The sequence below is a fragment of the Oryzias melastigma genome, linkage group LG3 (genome assembly GCF_002922805.2).
Source record: "Oryzias melastigma strain HK-1 linkage group LG3, ASM292280v2, whole genome shotgun sequence".
Classification (NCBI taxonomy): Eukaryota; Metazoa; Chordata; class Actinopteri; order Beloniformes; family Adrianichthyidae; genus Oryzias; species Oryzias melastigma.
This window is the reverse complement of record NC_050514.1, coordinates 33,103,759-33,124,741: the sequence shown is the minus strand read 5'-3', so window position 1 is coordinate 33,124,741 and position 20,983 is coordinate 33,103,759. Positions and strand designations below refer to the sequence as shown.

The following is a 20,983-nucleotide window of genomic DNA, read 5'->3' as shown; positions in this document are numbered from 1 at the left end:
ACTTTCCCGAACAAATCGAACGGTCATAGAAATGCTCAAACATGCTCGTCCATTCAGATACACATTTCCGAGTGCGCAGAGGGCAGTTTGGGGATGAGGATTTTTTTTTTTTGGCTCGGGAATGAGGAGAAAAGGAGGCAGTCACACGGCTCACGCAACTAAGCACGTGCAGGGGGAGGAATTAAATATTTTTTAGTTAAAATGTTGCACTTGAAGCTTTTGCTTTTCTGACATGACACAAAATTGAGAGCCGTTATGTGTTTTATCAATCCTCCATTATGCACAGATGTCAGATGACTGACGAGATCATTATTACATTTAAAGCAGTGGTCCCCGACCCCCGGGGTCATTTGTTACCGGGGCGCACAGAAAGAACAATTATTCTCTATCATCTTATTTTTTTTAAAATGTTTTATTTAGAAAAGTTACCGGATTTTCTCATTTACATCCTCACTTGACCCACGTCAAGACCGCAACATGTCACATGATACACCCCGTTAAATTTAATCTCAAGATAGCAAAATGAGCAAAAAACAAACTTCTTTAGAAAGTTTGCATTGTGTTGGGGTAGAAACGATGTTGGTCATGTTATGTTCAGCTGTTGTTGTGACGTCATGAGGACCCAGCTAATAAAGTTGTGCATGATAACACAGTGGATTAACGTTTTTAATCCCCCCCCGGGCCGCGGAATAATTCTACACTGGCTGACCGGTCCACAGCCCCAAAAAGGTTGGGGACCACTGTTCTAGAACACGCCGTCCTGGTGTCATAAACACTCGGCAGGTGGAGCTCACACTGGACCAGAACCACATAGGCAGATAGCGGCAGGAAGGGGAATCTTTATTTTGCTTTTACTGTTTACTAGCACTTCTCTGCCACCTACTACTGGTGCATGCTGGGAGCAGGAAGTCACATCGGTGCAAATCCTACAATTCTTGCTCCAAACTTTTTTTTTTTTTTTCATAGCTCTCTTCCTATAAATGCACGATTTGGTGTCATTTAATTCTGGCCGGACACAAACCGTGACTGTTAGTTTCTCATTTCATAGTCAAAAAAGTAACGGCTGACAAAAAAAATTTAATTTTCTAGCTGGAACTGGAACTTCAGCTGTATTTAGAATTAATTGGTTAAAAAAAATACGAAGACTCAAAAACAGCTTAACATCTATAAATCATTACGACTAGTTCAATAAATTAACTTTTGATTTTTTTTTTCTTGTGGATTTTTATTTCATTAGTCTTTATTGACAGGTTGTGAAAAAATGTGTTACTTATGTTCTTGTTCCTTAGCAGTAGTTAAAAAATGAAGGATAACTGTGACTTGCTACGTACTTAAATATATATAAAATATATATAAAATAAATATTTAATCGTTTTTTAGTACTTAAATCTTGTTGGGTTTTGTTTGTGTGTTTTTCTCGGTTTAGATGTTTTTGTTTTAACAAAAAGCAGACTTTTTGATTTATGGTCCGGCACGTTGTCACGGTAACATGACGAGGCGCTGCTATCCTCGAGTGCATATGCTGATCATCACATTGGTTAAATAGAGCATCAGTTCTGAGAGAAACTTCAGGTCTTAACGCTTGTTTTTTGACCAGAAAATGAAGAACAGCCTTGCGATTAATAGTGATCAATCACAATACAAAAGTGTGATTAATCAGATTTTGTTATAATTGGTTAACAGCTTTAATTAATAATAAACATTCTAAATGTACAAGATTTTGTGTGATTTCCTGGTGTGATTATTTGCAGATAATAAGTGGTTGGCAAATACTGTAACAAAAACAAAATAACTGCAGTTAATTGTGACTAATTTTCTTCCAGGTTTGCGATTAATTATTTAACTTTTTTTAATCGATTCCTGGCCCTGATATTCATATTTATATATATATATAAATTCAAGGGCGCTGAATGGCAGCAGTGCTGTGAACCAGGCGTAAGGGTCTTTGTGTCCGAGGCTTTAGGAGCTCCTTCTTCCTGCCAATCTCCTACAAAAATACTGAAGTCCTCCCGAGCCAGAGAGAGGACCCTCAGCGTGTACTGAAGAACGTTCAGCCTCTTCACGGTTTTTCTGCCTCCATACAATAAAGACTTCCAATCATAGAAAGATATTCCGTCCTGAAGAGTCTCCACTCAATGTGGAAGTTAAATAAATCCAAATATTGACGTTAAAATCTTGTTCTTCTGCAGCACCGTGGACTGCAGTGACACAGCTGAAGAACAGTCCATGTAAGATTAGTTACACCCGGGGGGTCGACCCTGAAACAAGCTCATTAGAGCTCTAAATATGTACAGCCTGACTCTGAATCCACACACTACACCGAGCTCCCATTAATGATTTAAAGACGTAATCCTCTGTCTTTATGACCCTCTCACACTCACCCAGTGTCTGTCAGTCCCCCCTCGACCCCGACAGACGCTGGAAACGGCTCACACTAACCCACCAGCTCGCCTCCTGCACTCATTACTCAGCCGGTGATGAGAAAACAGCATCTCTCCCAGGAGCCAATGAACAGGAAGGAGCAGCAGGAGAGACAAGGAGGCGTTAGTCTATCAGATTAAAACATTAAACATGCCAAGATCTACCAGGCGTTTTGTTCGCTCCTTTCATGTGCGGATAATTCCTGCCCACAGCTCTCTGTTTGAAAAGCTTTAATGTCCGCACAGATCAAGAAAGCTGGCAGAGGAACAAAAGGAAGACCCCCAAGAACCCGAGCAGCAACCCTGACAGGGTTCAGCGTGCATTCAGCGGAGATGTTCGGTAACAGAAGCCTTTGTGAGGAGGATAAAGGATAACCTCAGGGCCACTTAACGCATACACACATTTAAACTTTAATGTAGGATTCAAGCCCACTCCGGCTTCCTTCAAGCCTCATTTATGTGAAAAGATAGAAAAAGTGTCATGTCTTTCCTTTAGTTCTTCTCTCCAACAGCCTCTTCATTCATCTTCACCTCTTTGTGAACACGTTAATACATTAGGACACGATTATTGTGTCTGACGTGTAACTCCTCCTAAAACCAAAGAATTTATCGAGGAGTAAAAAACTGTTTGGATTGAGAAGCGTTTGTCTCAGTTCGCTGTGCTGTAAATGGACTACGTTTATGCAGCACTTTTCAAGGCTTGTTCATTGAAAGGATGCGTTCGTAAAGCAGCGTTTCTTCTTCCTTTGTTAAAAAAACTCATTTTCTTTATAAGACTGAAGGGAGAACGTTTGTTTGGACTGTAGCAGACAGCAGCACGAGTCAACCTGCCTGTTAAAGGTCCGTATGAACGCTGGAGCTACAACAACATGTTTGAGGCGTAAATATTTACTCCAACCTTCAAGTTTGTGTTTCTAAATTATATTAAATCTCTAACACAGGTTTAAAAAAAATCATACAAAGCTACACAATTAAATAGTAAATGCAATCCAAAGTTGTTGGTTTAACAAAGAAAAATGATGCTGAAGTTCTTAACTCTCAAAGAACGATTTTTTAAAGAATATTTAGCTTGATCTTCTGTCAATCACAATAAAACATTTAAATATCCTTGAACTGACGTGTTTGATGTCAGAATGGTTAAAAAGTTCCACGTTTACCTAAAACATATGAAAATGTGACTCGTCAACTTGACAGAAAGGCTGAATACGTCTGCCGTCAATTAAAGTTTAGAGATTTACCGACAATATTCAGGTTTATAAGTTAAATGAATATTGTCAAATAGATCAATAAATGTAGATTTAACAACAATTTCCTTCTGGGTTATCAAAGTTAAATTGAATTTTTTTTGGTTCATCTAATCTAATCTAATTTTGGATAGCAGTAATTAATAGTGGCCAATAAAAAAAATTAATAAAATATCAAACAAAATATCAAATAAAATACAATAAATAAAATAAAAAAAAAAATATTAAAAATAATAATAAATGAATAAAAATAACATAAAATGAAGTAAAATATAATATATAAAAATCTAAAAAAATAAAATATCATGTAAAATTTAAAATAAAATAAAATATAAAATACAATAAAATATAAAATTAAGTAAAATATAATATAAAATACAAAAAGCAAATAAAATATAATATATCAAATAAAATAAGAAATACATTTTATTTTAAATAAAATAAAATACAAAAAGAACAAAAATATCTAAAATAAAAAATAAAGTGAAATATAATATAAAATTTCAAATAAAAGAGCATTTAAAAAAATTAAAAAAGTAAAATATAATATAAAATGCAGTATAAAATATAAAATCGAAATAAAATATAATACAAAATATCAATTAAATTAAAATATAGAATAACATAAAATATAAAATAAAATATATTTAAAATACAAGAAAATATCAAATAAAAGACAATAAAAAACACAAAATAAAATATTAAATGAAATAAAAAATACATGAAATAAAATATCTAATAAAATAATACAAAACAATCAAATAAAAAAAACAAATTAAAAAATCTAATTAAAAAACAGTTAAAATAAAATAACGAAAAAAAAAAAGAAAAAAGCAGTGATCCAATTTGACCCTTTGGGTTCTCCAGGGTTTAAACCACAAAAAGATTCAGTCTTAGAAGGACAAAGCGAGTCTGTTACAAGACAAGTGTTTCTATAGCCGACATCTGAGAAAAGCTGAAAAGGTAAGATGTCCAAAACTAGATGATTGGGAACATTTTCATCCATGTTTGTACATCCCAGAGTTACTGACTAGGACTAGGTTAATTACAAGTGGAAACAATAAAAAAAAACTAATTCTGATAGAAAAAAACAAATAATAACAGGACTTCAAGAGAGGTTGATACCTGTATAAAAGAAAAAAAAACTGAGTTTATAAAGAATTGGGACAAAAGTGTGATAGTGTTTTGCTGACTTAGTTGAATGTCAAACTCTTCAGGGATCTCAGTTTCTGAGTGTTAAAACCACAAGAACGAGGTGGTAGAATATGAAGAAACTGGATTTAGAAAAAACAAATCTTCAACTTAATTAACCATGAAGCCTCAGCAGGAGTCATTTAGACGTTTTGGAGCCTCAGGGATGGTCACGCTTTCAGAAAATCAAGATGTTTTTGGAAGATCAAAGGAGATGAGATGAAGGACACAGAACGTTCTTAAATGTTCTAATTCAGACCTTTAAGCTCTGATTATATGACTTAGATGTTTCTACTTTAGGGCCAGAAAAAGACATCAGTTCAGGAAAAGTAGAGGAATGGGATATGAGGTGATACCAGCAGAAATAAACGGGACGACTCTATTTTTAAGAGTTCTTAGAAGAAGATTTTTGCGTCAACTCAAAGATTAGCGACTTTTTTGCTCTGATTTTACTATTTTTCTTACTAAATTATGAACTTGATGTTTTTCGTGTTAAACTTGGTTTGATTCATCACATTATCCAGATGTTTTTTTTCTGACTTAATGGGAACTATTTTAAACAGCTGGTAATCAACGTGTTTAATGCAAATGTTCACAATTCACATTTTAGCCAAATGTGACTTACATTCAAATACATTAAAACTACATTTTTTCGATTGGAATTTCTTTGTTTTAGCCACAGACTCAGTAAACAGTTTATGAATAACTTCTTTTTCAAAAACTACTCATCATTGGGGACGAGGAACGTTTGGATTTTACTATACGTTGCCAAAACAGAGCTTCATAAAATAAACAAACATGACAATTGTCTCCTAAAACATTTAAGTGAGAGGAAGCAGCATGACAGAAGGCACTTTATTGGGCCTAAGACGTTTTATTTCCATCTTTCAGACACTCTCCACCTCATCGCCATGGTGACGGCCTTTTTTCAGACACTCTGATCCATCAGGTGGCAGAATTAGGATCGTGAAGTACAAACAAACGTTCACGTCGGTACTTGGAAGCTCCGCCCACCTGCATGGCTTCATACATTTTCATATGGTCCCGCCCACAATGACTGGAAAGGGAAACTGATTGGCTAGAATTGCACAACAAACCTGAATAGAACACAAGTGACTGACATGTCCGAAAAGAAGTGTGTGTTATTATAATAATGTTGTTTAATTCAATTTAGTACAGAGTGTCACAACCTCTCAAACTTCTCCAGTCACAAAACACTCGGTAAGCTTTATGTTTCATCTGAATCTAAGTTACTTTGTAGTGGCAGGTATTAATGAGGCAGAGTCTGGTCTGAAATCCAGATCTGAGCTATGGGGAAACGCAGATTTGATCTGGTTCTGAGCCGGTTTGAGGTTTTGGTGCTGTTCATACCTAAAGCCATGAAGTCCTCGTGGTCCCAGGCCTGCAGCTGCGCCAACGGCCCGCTGTACAGCAGCAGTCCTTCAGCCACGTCGGTGATGAACTCCAGCGACACGTGACTCTCAAAACACGGCATCATCGGAGGAAACCAAGCATAGCCGTTGCCGTGGAAACTGTGCTTGTTTTGCTGGCATTCCGGTCCCTCAAACTGAGCTTGGCATTGGCACCTGAGAGAAAAAAGGAGGGAGCAGTCATTTCAGAAGACATTTCTGCAAAGAAAAGCAGGAACAGAGGTTAAAACGTGATCCTGATCAGAATCTTTCCTGCTCATTCTCAGCCGCATGCTGCCTTTTTCTGGGATTCCTGCAGCATTTTTGCACTTAGCGTTCTCTTCCTTCCAGGCAGGTGATCCGCGCTCTGCATGTTTCACTGATGCAGATGTTCTCATAAGCAGAAAAAGCAGGAGGGGAAATGACTGCATCATCTACAAAACCTCTCGCTGTACTTAAACTCTTTATTTGTGGCTTTTTCTTGTCTTAAGTGCATCCTCTGTTGATCATCTTCCTTTGAATAATTCATTTCTATGTTTTTCAACTTTCTCAATATCTCTTAAAAAAAAATGAAGACTGAAAAAAATATATAAGAAAGGATCTTTATGTTTTATATTATTAATAGCTGTAATGTCGAATGATTTGTTGCTTTAACATCTTTTTATTTGGCAGGTTTAGGTGCAGTGATTAAACATAACAGATACGTTTGCCAACAAATGTGAGACAAAAATGATAAACTTTTTTATATTAATCTTTCTTAGAGAAAAACTCCAAACTTCAGGTTTTCAGAAGCATCTAAAATGTATCATGACTTGTACTACAAGTATTGAATTACAAAAGTTAATTATCATCTTTTTATTTATATAAAGGAAGCAGATTAAAATAATATTTGAATCAGTAAATGCTTATACTCTCATCAGGCTGGGGTCTAAAAAGTGAACCGAATCAAACTGATGTTTTCCCTGTAAAATAAACATCAATACATAAAATCCAGGAGTATTACAGACTGTATTTAAAAGGAAAAAAAGAAAGAAAAAAGTCAAAATTGCTAGAAATAATTCATAATTTTATGAGAATAAAGTTGTAAAATTATGGGAGAAAAAAAGTGAAAATTATACAAGAATGAACTTGTAAAATCAGGAGTACAAATTATATTTTATGAAGATAAAGTTATAGGTTTATAAGTTATAAATTGAGAATTTACGAGATTAAAGTCAGAAATTCATGAGGCAAAAGTCTAAAAAAAAAGGACGTATGTGATGTTTCAGTATGAGAGACATAGACCACATTAGAAGCAGATACTTCAATATTGATCCACTTTGCTTTTAGTAAATGCTAAATGTAGGTACTTTTACAGCTGATTTGATTTGTGGCATGTTTGATACACCAAGCATTAAGGGGTTAACCCCTGGAATCCCTCCACCATATGAGGACAAACATTTCCTCACATGGGTGCGCTCTAAAGCCCACAAGGTTACATTTAAATGTTAGAATGATAGCAAGACTTTTTAAAGTTATAAATTGTATTTTTTGAGCAGTGACAGTTGGATGACGGCGAATGTTGATGACATCATCCAGAGGGAGTAACGTCCGATTTTAAAGACAGAATTTTCTTATAACTCTCCATTTGCAGGATCTAGTTGTAGAAGTAAAAATACATTAAGGCACATGGTTCCTATAATAAACTGAAGCCCTGAGGCATCATTATAAATGGTTTCATTAATGCATTTAGTCGACACATATGGAGTCTTACACAACCAACTGTATTTTTAAATTAGCATGGATTTTTTTTGAAAAATCAAAACTTTTACCTCATATTTTACAAGTTTATTACCTAAAATTATGACTTTTTATTCACGTAAATCTTTACGCTTTTTCTCATAAAGGTTACAGAATCCTTTGATAGAAAATATAAGAGATTAAATCAGAAATAAATGTCATAGATTTAATGGGAAGCTACTGTACATCCCATAATGATTGATGTGAGTTCAGTGACTTCCACTTTTTTACACTATTCTCAATTCAGAGACATTGTCTTTGAAATGTTTTTTCAATTCAATTCAATTTAGTTTTATCTATTTAGGCCAATATCTCAAAAAATGCATCATCTGGGTTCTAAATCCACCTATAGAAATAGAGGAACCACCATTGCAAAATAAGATCATATTTCAAATTATTTACAGTTATACCTACAAATTACCATATAATTACTTTGATGTTTGCTGGACAGATGCATATACATTTATAGAATTTAAAGATATTACTTTTTTCTAAAAAATATATATATATATATTATTCTGAATCCCTACAGATGAATAAAAATATGAATAAAATAAATCCAAATTTTATCATAATTCATGCATGAGAGGGTTAAACTACCAGTAAATGGACATAAAGATTGTTTTTCATAATCAAACATTTGCATAGAAACTTAAGAGAAAATTAATACACAATTAATTTATGAACTTGTGATATTCAGCCACACTTTTCACTAAAATGTTATTTAAAGACGTAGAAAATGCAGAAGGGATAAAAGATTTAGACGAAACAGAAATAAAATGGTAGGTTCTTTTTCTTCTTTAAAGTCAGTCGATGAACAAATGTGACAAATACAGAGGGGGTTTATATGAATATACTCCTCCTGTGTCCAAATATATATAAACTCATTTTGTAAAAGTAAAACTCTTCTCTGTTTTCTCAGCTGCTGGATAAGACAAGTTAGAAAAAAAAGAACAAACGTCACAAAAGGGGTTTATATGAATATACTCCTCCTGTGTCCAAATATATAACCCAATATTGTAACAGTAAAACTCTTTTCTGTTTTTTTCAGCTACTGGACAAGACAAGTTAGAAAAAAAGAACAAATGTCACAAAAGGGGTTTATATGAATATACTCCTCCTGTGTCCAAATATATAACCCAATATTGTAACAGTAAAACTCTTTTCTGTTTTTTTCAGCTACTGGATAAGACAAGTTAGAAAAAAAGAACAAACGTGGCAAAAGGGGTTTATATAAATATAGTCCTCCGGTGTCCAAAGCCATATAATCCCATTTTGTAACAGTAAAACTCTTTTCTTTTCTGTTTTTTTAATTTGCTGGCAAGGACAAGTTTAACAAAAAAGAACAAACGTGGAAGAAGACAGCTTGAGTTTTGTATCTGTTGTGACAGAAGAGGACGTAGAGAACACAAAAAAGTAAAAAACAACTTAGAAAAAACCTCAAAAAGTGTGTTTTGAGTGGCGTCATATTGTTGTTTCACTCACTGAGAGACAGAAAACTAGAACAAAAACTAGAGGATCAAAACAAATCTGATAGTTGTTGGTTGTCAGTAACTACTTGACTCTAGAGACGTCATAAACACGAAGCAGTTGGTCTTCAAATGGACCATCTATGTCCTTCATGCAGCGGTTTGTTTGAATTAACGGAGAATAATAAAAACAGTTAAATACATTTTCACTGGTACTGACAGAGACTCACTTTGCCTCAAACATACAATTTGGATTATTTCTGATTCTGGCTGTCACGCTCTCTTGCACCGTCCTCGCCATAAACTTTACTGATCATAAACTACATTGTCAGTCGACTCGAAAGCACAAAGTCATTACGCTGCACTGAATCTGTCAGGACTCCATGTCAAATTCTCTGCACTCCATTTGATCTTTTTTTTTTTTAGAGTGTGAATGTGAGTAATCATCCTCGCTATAGAATAACAGGCTGTAAAAATAAGTGTCTTCACAGTTGGAAGCATCATTAGCCTCTCAGATTACTGCGCTGCTTTCTGAGGGCTTTTGTGTCGTTCCTGCACAAACTGCAGCTCAAATTTAGAACTGACAAATCGATCACGCCCATTTAAAAAAGTATCTGGATTCTATTCCTCGACTATATTTAATATTTGCTTTAAAACCTTTTTATTTTTTCAAATAAAGCCGAATTAACTAAACTATTTTTTGATGGGATTTTATGTTTTGGTTCCTGAATTTACTCTGTTTATTGAATGTTAATTTACAAATATTGCATCGTAAATTCTAATTTGAAAAGTAATTTAATTATTGTTCAACATGTCTGGTCCTGTTCATGTTTTAAAACAAAAATTATATTAACCTTCGACTTGTGTTAGCTTTCCATCCACAGTGTTAACAGGTCAGTTAAATTAGCTTTAAAATAAAATAAAAATAATAACCTATTATTATTTTTTTTGTCATCTCTTGGTCATCTTATTAGGCCTCCATCTACATGCAAATGTTGTTTTTATCATATTTTCTGTGTCTCTGAACCATTAAAAGAAACTGTATGCTTTTAGATTTGAATAAAAACAGAAAAAATAACATCAAGAGAATCAAATAAATAAAACAAATCTTATTGTGTTACTTGAACTTAACTGAGGAGTTTAAAACACATCTCTGAAATGAATTTACTTGATTTTTTTTTTAAAAATCATTAACTTCTATCATGTTATGGCTCATTTAAGATCCATTCATATTTTCTTCCAGAAAATGCAAAAACACATTTATATTTTTTTGTCAGCAATAGAACTTTAAACATTGGAACACAAACCACAAAACAAACAAATCAAACCAACATAAATCACTTACATCATCCAAAAGTATTAGAAACTAAATCATTTCAATTTATTTTATGCATATAACCCAAAATCACAAAGAAAATTTGCCTCATTGGGCTTCAAATCAGAGAAAAGTCTCTGTGTCTGGACTTAAACGTTTTTATTTAACTTTTTTAAAGATAAAATGATATTGTTGTCCAGCACCGCATTGTGTGAAATTTGACCCTCCCCCTAGGGGAGTGGTGAGCTGCAGACACAGATGCACCTGGAAACCATTTGGTGGTTTAACTCCCCAATCCAACCCCATAATGCCGAGTGTCAAGCAGGGAGGAACTGGGTCCCATTTTTAGTCTTTGGGATTTGAACTCACGACCTTCCAGTCTCAGGGCGGACACTTTACCACAAGGCCGCTGAGCTGGTTTGGTCTGGACAGATGAGCATCTCTGAAGCTCTCATGATTGGAAGAGGAGGATGTTGTCAGTGTGTTGGCTGAAATGGTTCAAAATATCTGGCCCAAATAGTTATTTTATAAAACCGTGTCAAAACTAACCCTAAAACCCGAATGGACATCCTTTCAACCAGAGCATTTTAGAATTAGAAAATAAATAAATAATAATAATTTTGTTGAAATCAAAGGCCCTGACAAAGTCAAACAGTCTTGATGTAATAAATTAATTTTAAGTGATTTTTTTAAATGCAATTAAAAACTAAAAGGAGTCGGGGCCGACCCTAACACAGGACTAAGGTTAAATAAACATAAATTAAAGTCGTTTCTATCATTGTACGGGGGATCCTCCATTCTGATTGGCTGTAGTGTGTCCATTAAAAGTGATGATGGACATTTAAAATAGAATTTGTGGTCACAAAGCCAAAGTTTATGTCCTTTTTGTTTGATAATTCATGTTCATAAATAGTTTCATTATGAATTAATTAAATTAAGTGTTTGTTTGTTGATCCGTATTTAATGATCAGAGTTATTGGTGAATATTTCTTCAATCCAAGCGATCTAGGATATACTTTGGTTCTTTGAAACAAACTTTTGATTCATCATCTGGACTAAAAACAAGCGGTAAGAGGTGATTTTCTCTGAAAAGATGTATTTTTGATAAGCAACACTTTCAATTTTATTTTATTTTTTTCTTTTTGAGCTTATTTTGTAGTGTTTTACATGTCTGAAATGAATCTAAATTTAAATCTAAAGTACTAATATTTAATTTCTTTTTTTTAAGTGACTACAGTAGAAGTGGGGATAATGGGGGATAATGGGTGATAATGTCCTTCTGCATGTGCATTATCACAAATGAATGCAGTTTGCAGAAAGCAACCGACCATCGTGAAAATGGAAACCTTCCTTACTTGCTTTTATTCATTTATTTTTTATTATTGTGAAGCATCAAATCAAAACAGATTTTCTTGAATTCTTCAGGACGAAAACAGCCGACGGAGCTTCCTGCTAAAATAAGTTGTGCTTATTTGACTTTTTTTCTTCATCAGGGCTTTTCGGATGTTGTTAAAGGACCTGAGGTGAGCAGATCCTGTCAGTAACTAAATCTGCACACGAAGGCAAAAAAAAATGAGGGAACATGCTAACATGAATCCTGATTCATCCTCTGGGAAAAAGCTGCTCAGTACATCTGTAGCGTTCAGAAGTGGAGGCGGTTCTGGTCCTACTGATCCAGTTTACTTTATTCTGGTACCTATGGACTGACTTCCGACCCTGTTGGTCTTTGGGTTCTGCAGAGGTAATTCTGAAAAGTCCAATCCATCAGGCTTTCAGCAGCACATTTCTCTTTTTATCTGCTGACAAATAAGCCATAAAATAACAGAATGACACAAACAATTCATAATTTATCATTACAATATTTCATGAGTTTGATAAATAATCATCACAGCTCAGCAAAAGCACATTCCAGAACCTCATTACTGAAGCTGGAGGTGCTAATAAACTATTGTGATGAGATTATTAATATTATGTGACAAAACTACATTTGCAGGAGAATAAAACTTTATTAAAACATTTGCTGTGAAAGCAGTTTTGCATAAAACTTTTAGCCGCTATTGTCTGCTGGAGGATGAAGTCTGGGTTCTTTATGTGAAAAAAATAAACTTTTAGAAATGAGATTTGCTCTTTGATTTCCTAAAAAGGTTTGGTTTTAAAGTCTCACTTTTATTAAAGCAAACTCCAAAAAAGTTTCCTGACAAATTTAAAGTCACAATTTAATATTTTTTTAATCTATTTTCAAATAATTCATTTATTTTTTTTTTCTAGTAAGGATGATGTTGTTTTTAGCGAAAAAAAAAAAAAAATATATATATATTAGCGGTGCAACAAAAATGGCGAGCAACACTGAAGTTATCCAGCCATAAAATTTAGATTCAGATTCCAGCTTAGACCAGGAAAAGAAAGACGTTCATGGATCTATTTATCTAGAAGTGGATGCATCTGAACGGGGCGGAGCAGGAAAATTGTAGCCTGGAATGTATTGGTGATACTCAGCCCTACCTGCTGGTGTCAAAGTAAAGGTTAGAAGTCTGTTAAAATAAAAAAAAAACTTAATGAAGTCACTTTTTATGCTGTGTTTTGATCTTTTATTGCAACATAATGTCACAAATCTAAATGAAAACACCTCATAATGAGGCTTTTTACAGCAAGTATTACATTTGATGCCACAGGAACATGTCAAAAACATCAAAAACAATCTTTTCATTTCAGGAAGACAACAAACTCCTGTTTGTTTGTCTCATTTCACAGAGAAAACTGAATGTTTGTAGCTGTTAATATAATACCACAGAGTCGACGTGTAAAATATGATTCCGTGAGACAGTAACAGATTCGTCTCTAATCTCTCCGATTTTTAAGGAAACAATCCGGTCACTTTCTTACGCCTTCATGGGCCTAATTTACTGAAATGAGCAACATGACTTGCAAATGCAAATAAAATGGATTTTCTGTATAATCAGGATTTGCAAGTGATTAACTAAGAGTGATTGTGTTTTGGATTTCAAGTAGAAACTGGATGGTTTAATGGAGATTGAGTGTGCACTATCGATTAAATCAGTGCAATGCAGAGTGGAGGATAAGGACAAAGTACCAGGCAGTGCTGGTGTCTGCAGCACCTGGAGAGGCTCTAACATGCCATAAGGTACAAATGCTTATTGTTTTCTGACACAAAACCTCCACGGTGTCACAAGAACATGGTGTAGAGCGGCCAGCCCCTGATTGGTAAGTTGCTAATTAGTTTCTAACGGTCCGGCTGTGACGGCAGCTACAACAACATCAGTGTGTGTATGGGTGTGCGTGTGGTCAAAAACACACAAATTTAGCCTTTTTCTTTTCACCTTTGCCTCTGTAAACTGAGAGGGCTCAGGGGTAACTCATCATTTCAAGCTGATTAACCTTTAATTTTATAATATAATGTAGTATTTTATTTGAATCTGAGTGATTTTTAAAACAAATTAATTCAATGTAAAATAATCTGCAGACAAATATTTTTGTTGATATTTGATACTTGATTTACATTGATTTTTTTATGACAAATAACCTGTATATTTTGATCATAGATCTGCATATGCAATGACAAAGTCTGAAATTGTGTAATTTCTACTTAAATAGTCGTGATTTACTGTTACTTGAGGACTCTTAACAACCTGAATCTTTGTTGTAAAGATATAAATATTTGATCTTAAGTTACAAACTGTATAATTATGATACACTTGAAGGGCCGGGGTGGGATTATATAAATTCGTTTCCTCCCACTCCCTTTCAGGCGATCTCTTAATGTCTAGTTATCCTGTCTTTGACAAGTCTTTATGGATGTAAACTTGAGGGTTGATTGTATTGGAGATTAATTTACTTTTTTCTTTTGATTGCTTGAAATAAACCATTTCTAATCTAATCTAATCTAATCTAATCTAATCTAATAGACCTTCAGAAACACAATCACAAACCAAAAGAGAACATACTGTAACTTCATGTTAGTAATCATTTAGCTAAGATGAGCATAAAAACAACATTTGTTTTAGAATTTCACTTGTGTAAAACTAAAACAAAAGTTTTAGTGTTTGTGTGTAAAATGTGTTTATGAAATATTTATGCACAATTATACAAAGCAACAAAAACTGTGTCTCAACAACAACTTTATAGATGAAACTTGTGCTCCACATGCTCGGAGGCTCTTTGAAGACGTCTTTGCGGTTCTGTAATGTCAGCCTAATTCCCTGTGAACATAACATTCAGATGCACCGTCTGAGTTCAATCCTCTTACGTTGGCTTTGTTTTGCTCGTTCTGCGTCTGCAGAGAATCGGGTTTAACTTTGGCTCCGGTGTTGTAATCCCACCTTTCCCCCCCAAACCCACTCACCTCCCAAATCTTATCATTAATCCCCCTGCCTTCATTTTTGCCATGTTTTTGCTGCCATCCTGGACTGTTATTTATTTTTGGGGTCCTCCCTGACTGACGTGTTTTTGTTCTATTTGTCGTTTTTTATTGACGTACGGCTGCATCCGTTCATCTTTTCCGGCTCCTGCTTTCCAACTTTTGTTCCAGTTTTTTTCACAGCGGCTTTTGTCTTTCATTCAAGCGGCTCTTCCTCATTCAATCTTCATTTTGTGTTTTTGACACCTGGAGTTTCCTGTGAACCTGCAGAATCACACAGCAGATGCTGCACGGCTCAGGTACTGCAACATGATTGAAGGTGTGACAATCACACAGCAGCTGTGTCCCTGGGTTGACAACCTTGCATGCTTTGCTTTCTTCTCTCTCTGTCATCTGCTTGTCTCATACTTTGCAAAGACTTCCCAGCCGGTTCACTCCACTTCAGTGTGTCAGGTTTGAGCGTGGATGCCAACAAATCAGAATTCTCTCCAGCTCCCTAATCATAGAATATGGATCCTGATCTGGAGAAATGTTATTGTTACCCGTCACACAAAGAATAAAAAGTAAAAAAAAAATCAAATAAATACTTAATGCTTCCTAAAAGATTCTCTAAAAAACTCCATGACAGTTTTTATAAACATTTTTTTACTTGGACGGAAGATCACAAATTAAAAGTGATTCCAACTTAGAGCGATGAGAGATTAACATCAGAAAAATCAAACAATTATCTTTTTTTTCATTGTTCTTAAAAAATCCATCACATTAAATATAGTAATTTATTTGTCCAACTGTCAAACTGCAATTCAGTCGTTCTGCCTCCTGCAGTGCAGCAGACTGCATGCTGGTTAACCCTTTAAAACCGGAGCTTTTGGCTTCAGTGTTGACATTCTTTCAACCATCGATGCAGTTAATGTACAGTAATTTCAGTGAATTCTGAAGAGGAATTAACTGGGATAAAAGCTGATATAAAAAGCTGTTTTTCTCCGCGTTACAATCAGTTGAATCATGTTGAATAGTTACGGTAAGTGAAAGAGCGAGTGTTATCATCAGTGTTACATCTTCAGTGCTTAAAGGTTCAAATTGACAGATACAAATTTTAGCTGTTTCTCTTGTCGCCTCAAATTTAATCCAAGAGAGAAAAAAAATAATTTCCTTAAGTTATAGTGAAATTTCTCAAATTGAAATCTTTTCAAGATTTCAGAATGTGGGAGGTTCGGACACAAACACACTTTCTCTGGCAGCTTCTGAAGCTAGCGGTGCTAGCTGTCTGTGCTGATTGTGTTGTGATCCAGTGTAGCAACTGCCCAGAAACACTGATTCAATTTAGTGTTTACAGTTTGTGCGGTGGCATTCGCCAAAGAACATTCTGGTGAGGAATCTGCACCACATTTAAGGTGGATTCTAAAGCATCTGAGAAAAAAATAAATAAATACCAGAGAATGGCGCAAGCAGACTGTGAGAGTGATATTGGGAAGATGGCTGCAGAGAAGGAGCCGACTATTTCCTGGTGCGGAAAGAGAGCAGACTACTTCTTGGTGGAGAGAGGGGGCAACAAATCGGAAGAACTGGTTTGACCGTGGATTATTGTGCGTGTGTCTCCTGGAACATTATCCGCATGAAATCTAAAAGGATTTTTGATACAGAGATTGATGATGCTGTAAAGAGAAAAGAAACGTTCACAGCTGGCGTTAATCAGAAAAATGTTCTCATCATTTCAGTAAATCCTGAAATGTTCATCTGATATTGTCTGCATTTTGACACCGCAAAATGAACCAATCACCGTTCTGTCTGTGAACGCCAGGGCTACTGGAGGCTGGAGGTTTGTTTTTGTGGGAGAAACGTAGACATGCTGCAGATAACGTCATGCCTCAGAGATTGAGTCGTTTTACTTCTGGGTAGGAAAAGATTTTACAAAAATAATTCATAAAGTTTACTCTGAAAGGCTTAAGAAAATCATAGTATGGGTCCTTTGATTTTTAGGTGAGTAACACCATGAAAGTATTCAAAAAAAAATGTCCATATAAAAAACAACAAGCTCCTAATGCATAAAAAACAAAAACCTCACTTTCCTGCATTTGGACTAAATTTGATCTCCACTCAACATTTGAGTGGCAGCTGTTTGTGGGTTTTTATGTGTGACTGCACAAAATGCATTTAAACAGCATTCAGAGTGTGGATCTGACAAACAAAACCATAAATTCAAATTCTGTGCTGAAAGCATTTACTGCTACTCTCTCATGATTGGCTGGCAGGTTTATTGTCTCACAGCAACAAAGAGGCCACAACACAATACGAGGCAGAGCCTGGACCTCTGCTTCTACTGCCTTTGCCACTGATGCTTCTTTAAGAATGACGATCGGTTCAGGCAAACAGCAGCGCGGTTCACATCTTTTTGAGCTTCATAGATAATTGGTTATAAGCTGTTTAGGTTGGATAAGCCATTATCATCGTCTTAGCTGAGAACAAATGCCATTCTGAGTGTTATGATGAAATGAACAGTCAATTCCAAAGCCGGCACTGGCTGAAGAACAAAGCACAACCTTTTCTGTAAACTGTCACTCTCCATCGCAATGAACAGGAAGTTTCCCACTTTCTTTATAAACCAATACGAGTGTAAGAATTTGCTGTTCATTTCATCATGAAACCCAGATTCTGCTGGAAGTACCAGTTAAGACGGTGATAAAAGCATCGGCCCACTCGCTGATGTTGTATTTAATTGGTTGCAAAGAGCCCTTCAATCCGACCATTAAAGAGTCAAGCCTGAGGAGTTACAGATCATCAGGCCAAACCATCAGATCCTGCGTTTTGTTCCACCACAAGCTCTAAAGACCCGACTCATTCCTGGGTGTTTGAAAAAATTTGTTGAAATGGAAAACCTCATTTCTGATCTTATTTACAAGTATAAAGCGATGAATCGCACCAGAAAAACCACCCAAGAGGAACCCCACCAGAAACATTCAATATGAAGCTCAGAAGAGATGGAGTTTGAGATTTCTGTGCCTGGGAAACTTCTCAAAATGTTGCTTTTGTGGGTCCATCTGACCCTCTGAACATGATTCTCCAGTAATCTTTGGGCTGTAGTGTCCGAAGTGACATGATCTCTGTGCCTGGTTGAGTGGTCCAGACCTGACTGGACCGGACCAGAATGGTATTTTGAGCATTTTCATTATAAAAGAGACCCATTCCTACCATTTCTGGTCTACTGTTGGTTGTAGGTCCATAGAAAAATGGAACAAACCAGTTAGGGCGGAGCTACTGTCATCATACGATGAAATCCATTGATTGGTGAACGGTATTAAAACAACAGCAAGCGTCCAATCGGCACTTTTACCGACTCAAGATCCAAGCTGAAAGTTTTGTCCTCTTTTTGGGTGGATTCTTCCGCTCCTCCCGCAATCTTAAATGCTTTGAATTCAGTATTCTCCCCTCATTCACGGGGGTTGGGGACCGGAGACAAATCCCCAAATACACAGAACCGCTGTAGTCGCACCATTATGACGCACAGCTACGACATCTGTCTAAACCTCACATGCGTCTTGATGGTCCAACACTTAATGGAAACGCTCACTTGACTTGCCAGGACCATTCTAAACTGGCCACGAGTGGACCGGTCCAGTCCGGACCATTCAGTGGAAAATCAGCATAAAGTTGCTGATTCAAGTCCCTACATCAAAGGTGTCAAACTCCAGGCCTCGAGGGCTAGTGTCCTACATGTTTTCCAACCAACCCGCCATTGTGGCAAAGCACACCTGATCCAGGTGATCGGCACCAAGTAGGGAGAGGTTTCTGAAAGCCAGCAGGATCCTTGAGGGAGGGATCTGGAAGATCATCAGGAGTAAAGCTGGGAAGAATGCCTTATGCTACGTACACATCGGGCATCTTGAAAGTGATTTTAGCATTTGTGACTTTGGCACATTTGTTCTAGATGATTTGCCAGTCCAATGTATAGCCAAACAACCACACGCCTAACATGTCTACACATTCTCACTCCCAAATCATCACATATGGACCTATGGTTTGGGCCGCCTCCACGTCACTTTTTGACATTTTGAGTTCCACGACTTGTTGTTTATTTTTTGACGTCTTGGCTGTTCCCATTAAATCATAGGCCCCCAACCTTCAAGACACAGTATTGGACGCGGTACGGGCGCGGCAATGTGGAATCAACCTATGAAGCATGTTTTAGGACTTTGAAAGGAAGTTGTAGAAAACAGTGCAAACGTGCAAACTCCACACAGAAGAAAAACAGTTAGAACTTGAACCACAAGCTTCCCTTGGTGAGGATAGAGTGCTAATCACTACACCACTGTGCAGTCGGTGAGCAAACAAGGTCCATGGCCTAACTGCTCCAGCGCAGCCACTCAATGGCCACAGGTGAATCTGAAGATGCCCTCAAGAGAAAGTATAGACCTGATATCCTTGAAAAAGATCATTTACTCTCACCTTTCATGAATAAATATGTGAGGAAAAATAAACACCTCTGTAAAGAAAATATATCTCAAAACTTTAGAAGTTTCAACACAATAAATGGATGAGAAAGTGTCTCTTTTAGGTCTTTATGTCTTAATGCAGTTATGGCTTTAAGCAGCATATAGTATTGATAGGTTTAGAACAAAGTTTACTTTTGGGTTACGTTTTTGTTCTTTTTCTCTTCAGAAATAACCTATCATTGGCTGTGAAAGCTTTCTTTTTACTCAGAACACGGTCGTAGCAAAACGGAGGACCAACAAGGTGAAAGGTTGAATTAGGAGTTAATTTTCCCAAAAATTAATGAGCGAACCGAGCTGCTCAGTCGTCCCTCTGGGGAGGATTCAGAAACACTTTACACACAGGTCCCTTACAGGTTGTGGAACTTTTAACTCGAAAAATAACTTTATTTACACATTAAATTACTAACAAGATTTCATGAATATCAACAATAATCCTTCAATTTATGCAAATGTGATGCTTTGAGTCTGAGCAGAGTGTGGCACAGGGAATTACTGTGTTTTGCATTTTAGATGATGAAAATCCTGCATCAGATTTAAAACTAAAAGTTTAATCTCTAATTGTTGTGAAACCAAAATGAATCTCAACATAAAACGTGTTTTGCTTGTTTCTTACAACATTATTTCCTACTTTTAGAATATTGTTACACCTGTAAGATGATGAAACTGTGGTGGGAAGAAAACTCTGCGCTCCTCGCTGTGGAGAAAAGCTTTTCTCTTTGCGTCTTTTTATGAGTTTGTGAGCACTGAAGAGTCTGAAGGATAAAAGGAGCAGCTGTTCAAGTGCTGAGCTGCTGCTGAAGGTCAGGGAGACGCTTTTAGACGTGTCTTATGTCAAAGCTGGTGGGTTACAGCTTTTTATTTGAGGCTCCTCACTCAGATTTTGCTTGTGAAAGTATGAAAAAATATGCATTTATTGTTGAATTGCTCCAAATAATTCCTTATTTTACCAAAATATTAACAGAAACTAGAAAAGTTGCATTACTGGCAATAATGCTAGTGTGAATACTTTTTGCTTAAAGTAGTCGCTGAAGATGCTGAAGTAGATTGCTAAAATTGGTGACGCAATGTACTTCAATTGCTGAAGTGATTTGCTGAATATCCAAAAGCTATTTGCAAAATGTTAAATCTGCTAAAAGACTGGAGATTTTGTTAAAGAACTATGAAAGAGCACTGAAGTTGACCTAAACTTCTGAACAATGTGTAGCAAAATTGCTTATAAATCTCTAATACAAGCCAATGTTGCAAAAATATTTAGTGTTTTGCTTAAATATGAGCTAAACTCTAAATTAGC

The 20,983-nt window shown here is 35.9% G+C and overlaps 1 protein-coding gene across 4 annotated transcripts in view; it reads right to left on the bottom strand.

The window, feature by feature from the left end:
* si:ch211-186j3.6 (neural-cadherin) overlaps positions 1–20,983 on the bottom strand; it is a 482,505-nt gene that overhangs the window by 130,744 nt on the left and 330,778 nt on the right. For all 4 annotated transcript variants that reach the window (XM_036211377.1, XM_024294975.2, XM_036211378.1 and 1 more), the window contains one exon: positions 6,227–6,441. In XM_036211377.1, the coding sequence (XP_036067270.1) occupies positions 6,227–6,441 (215 nt within the window). The remainder of the gene's footprint in view (positions 1–6,226; positions 6,442–20,983) is intronic.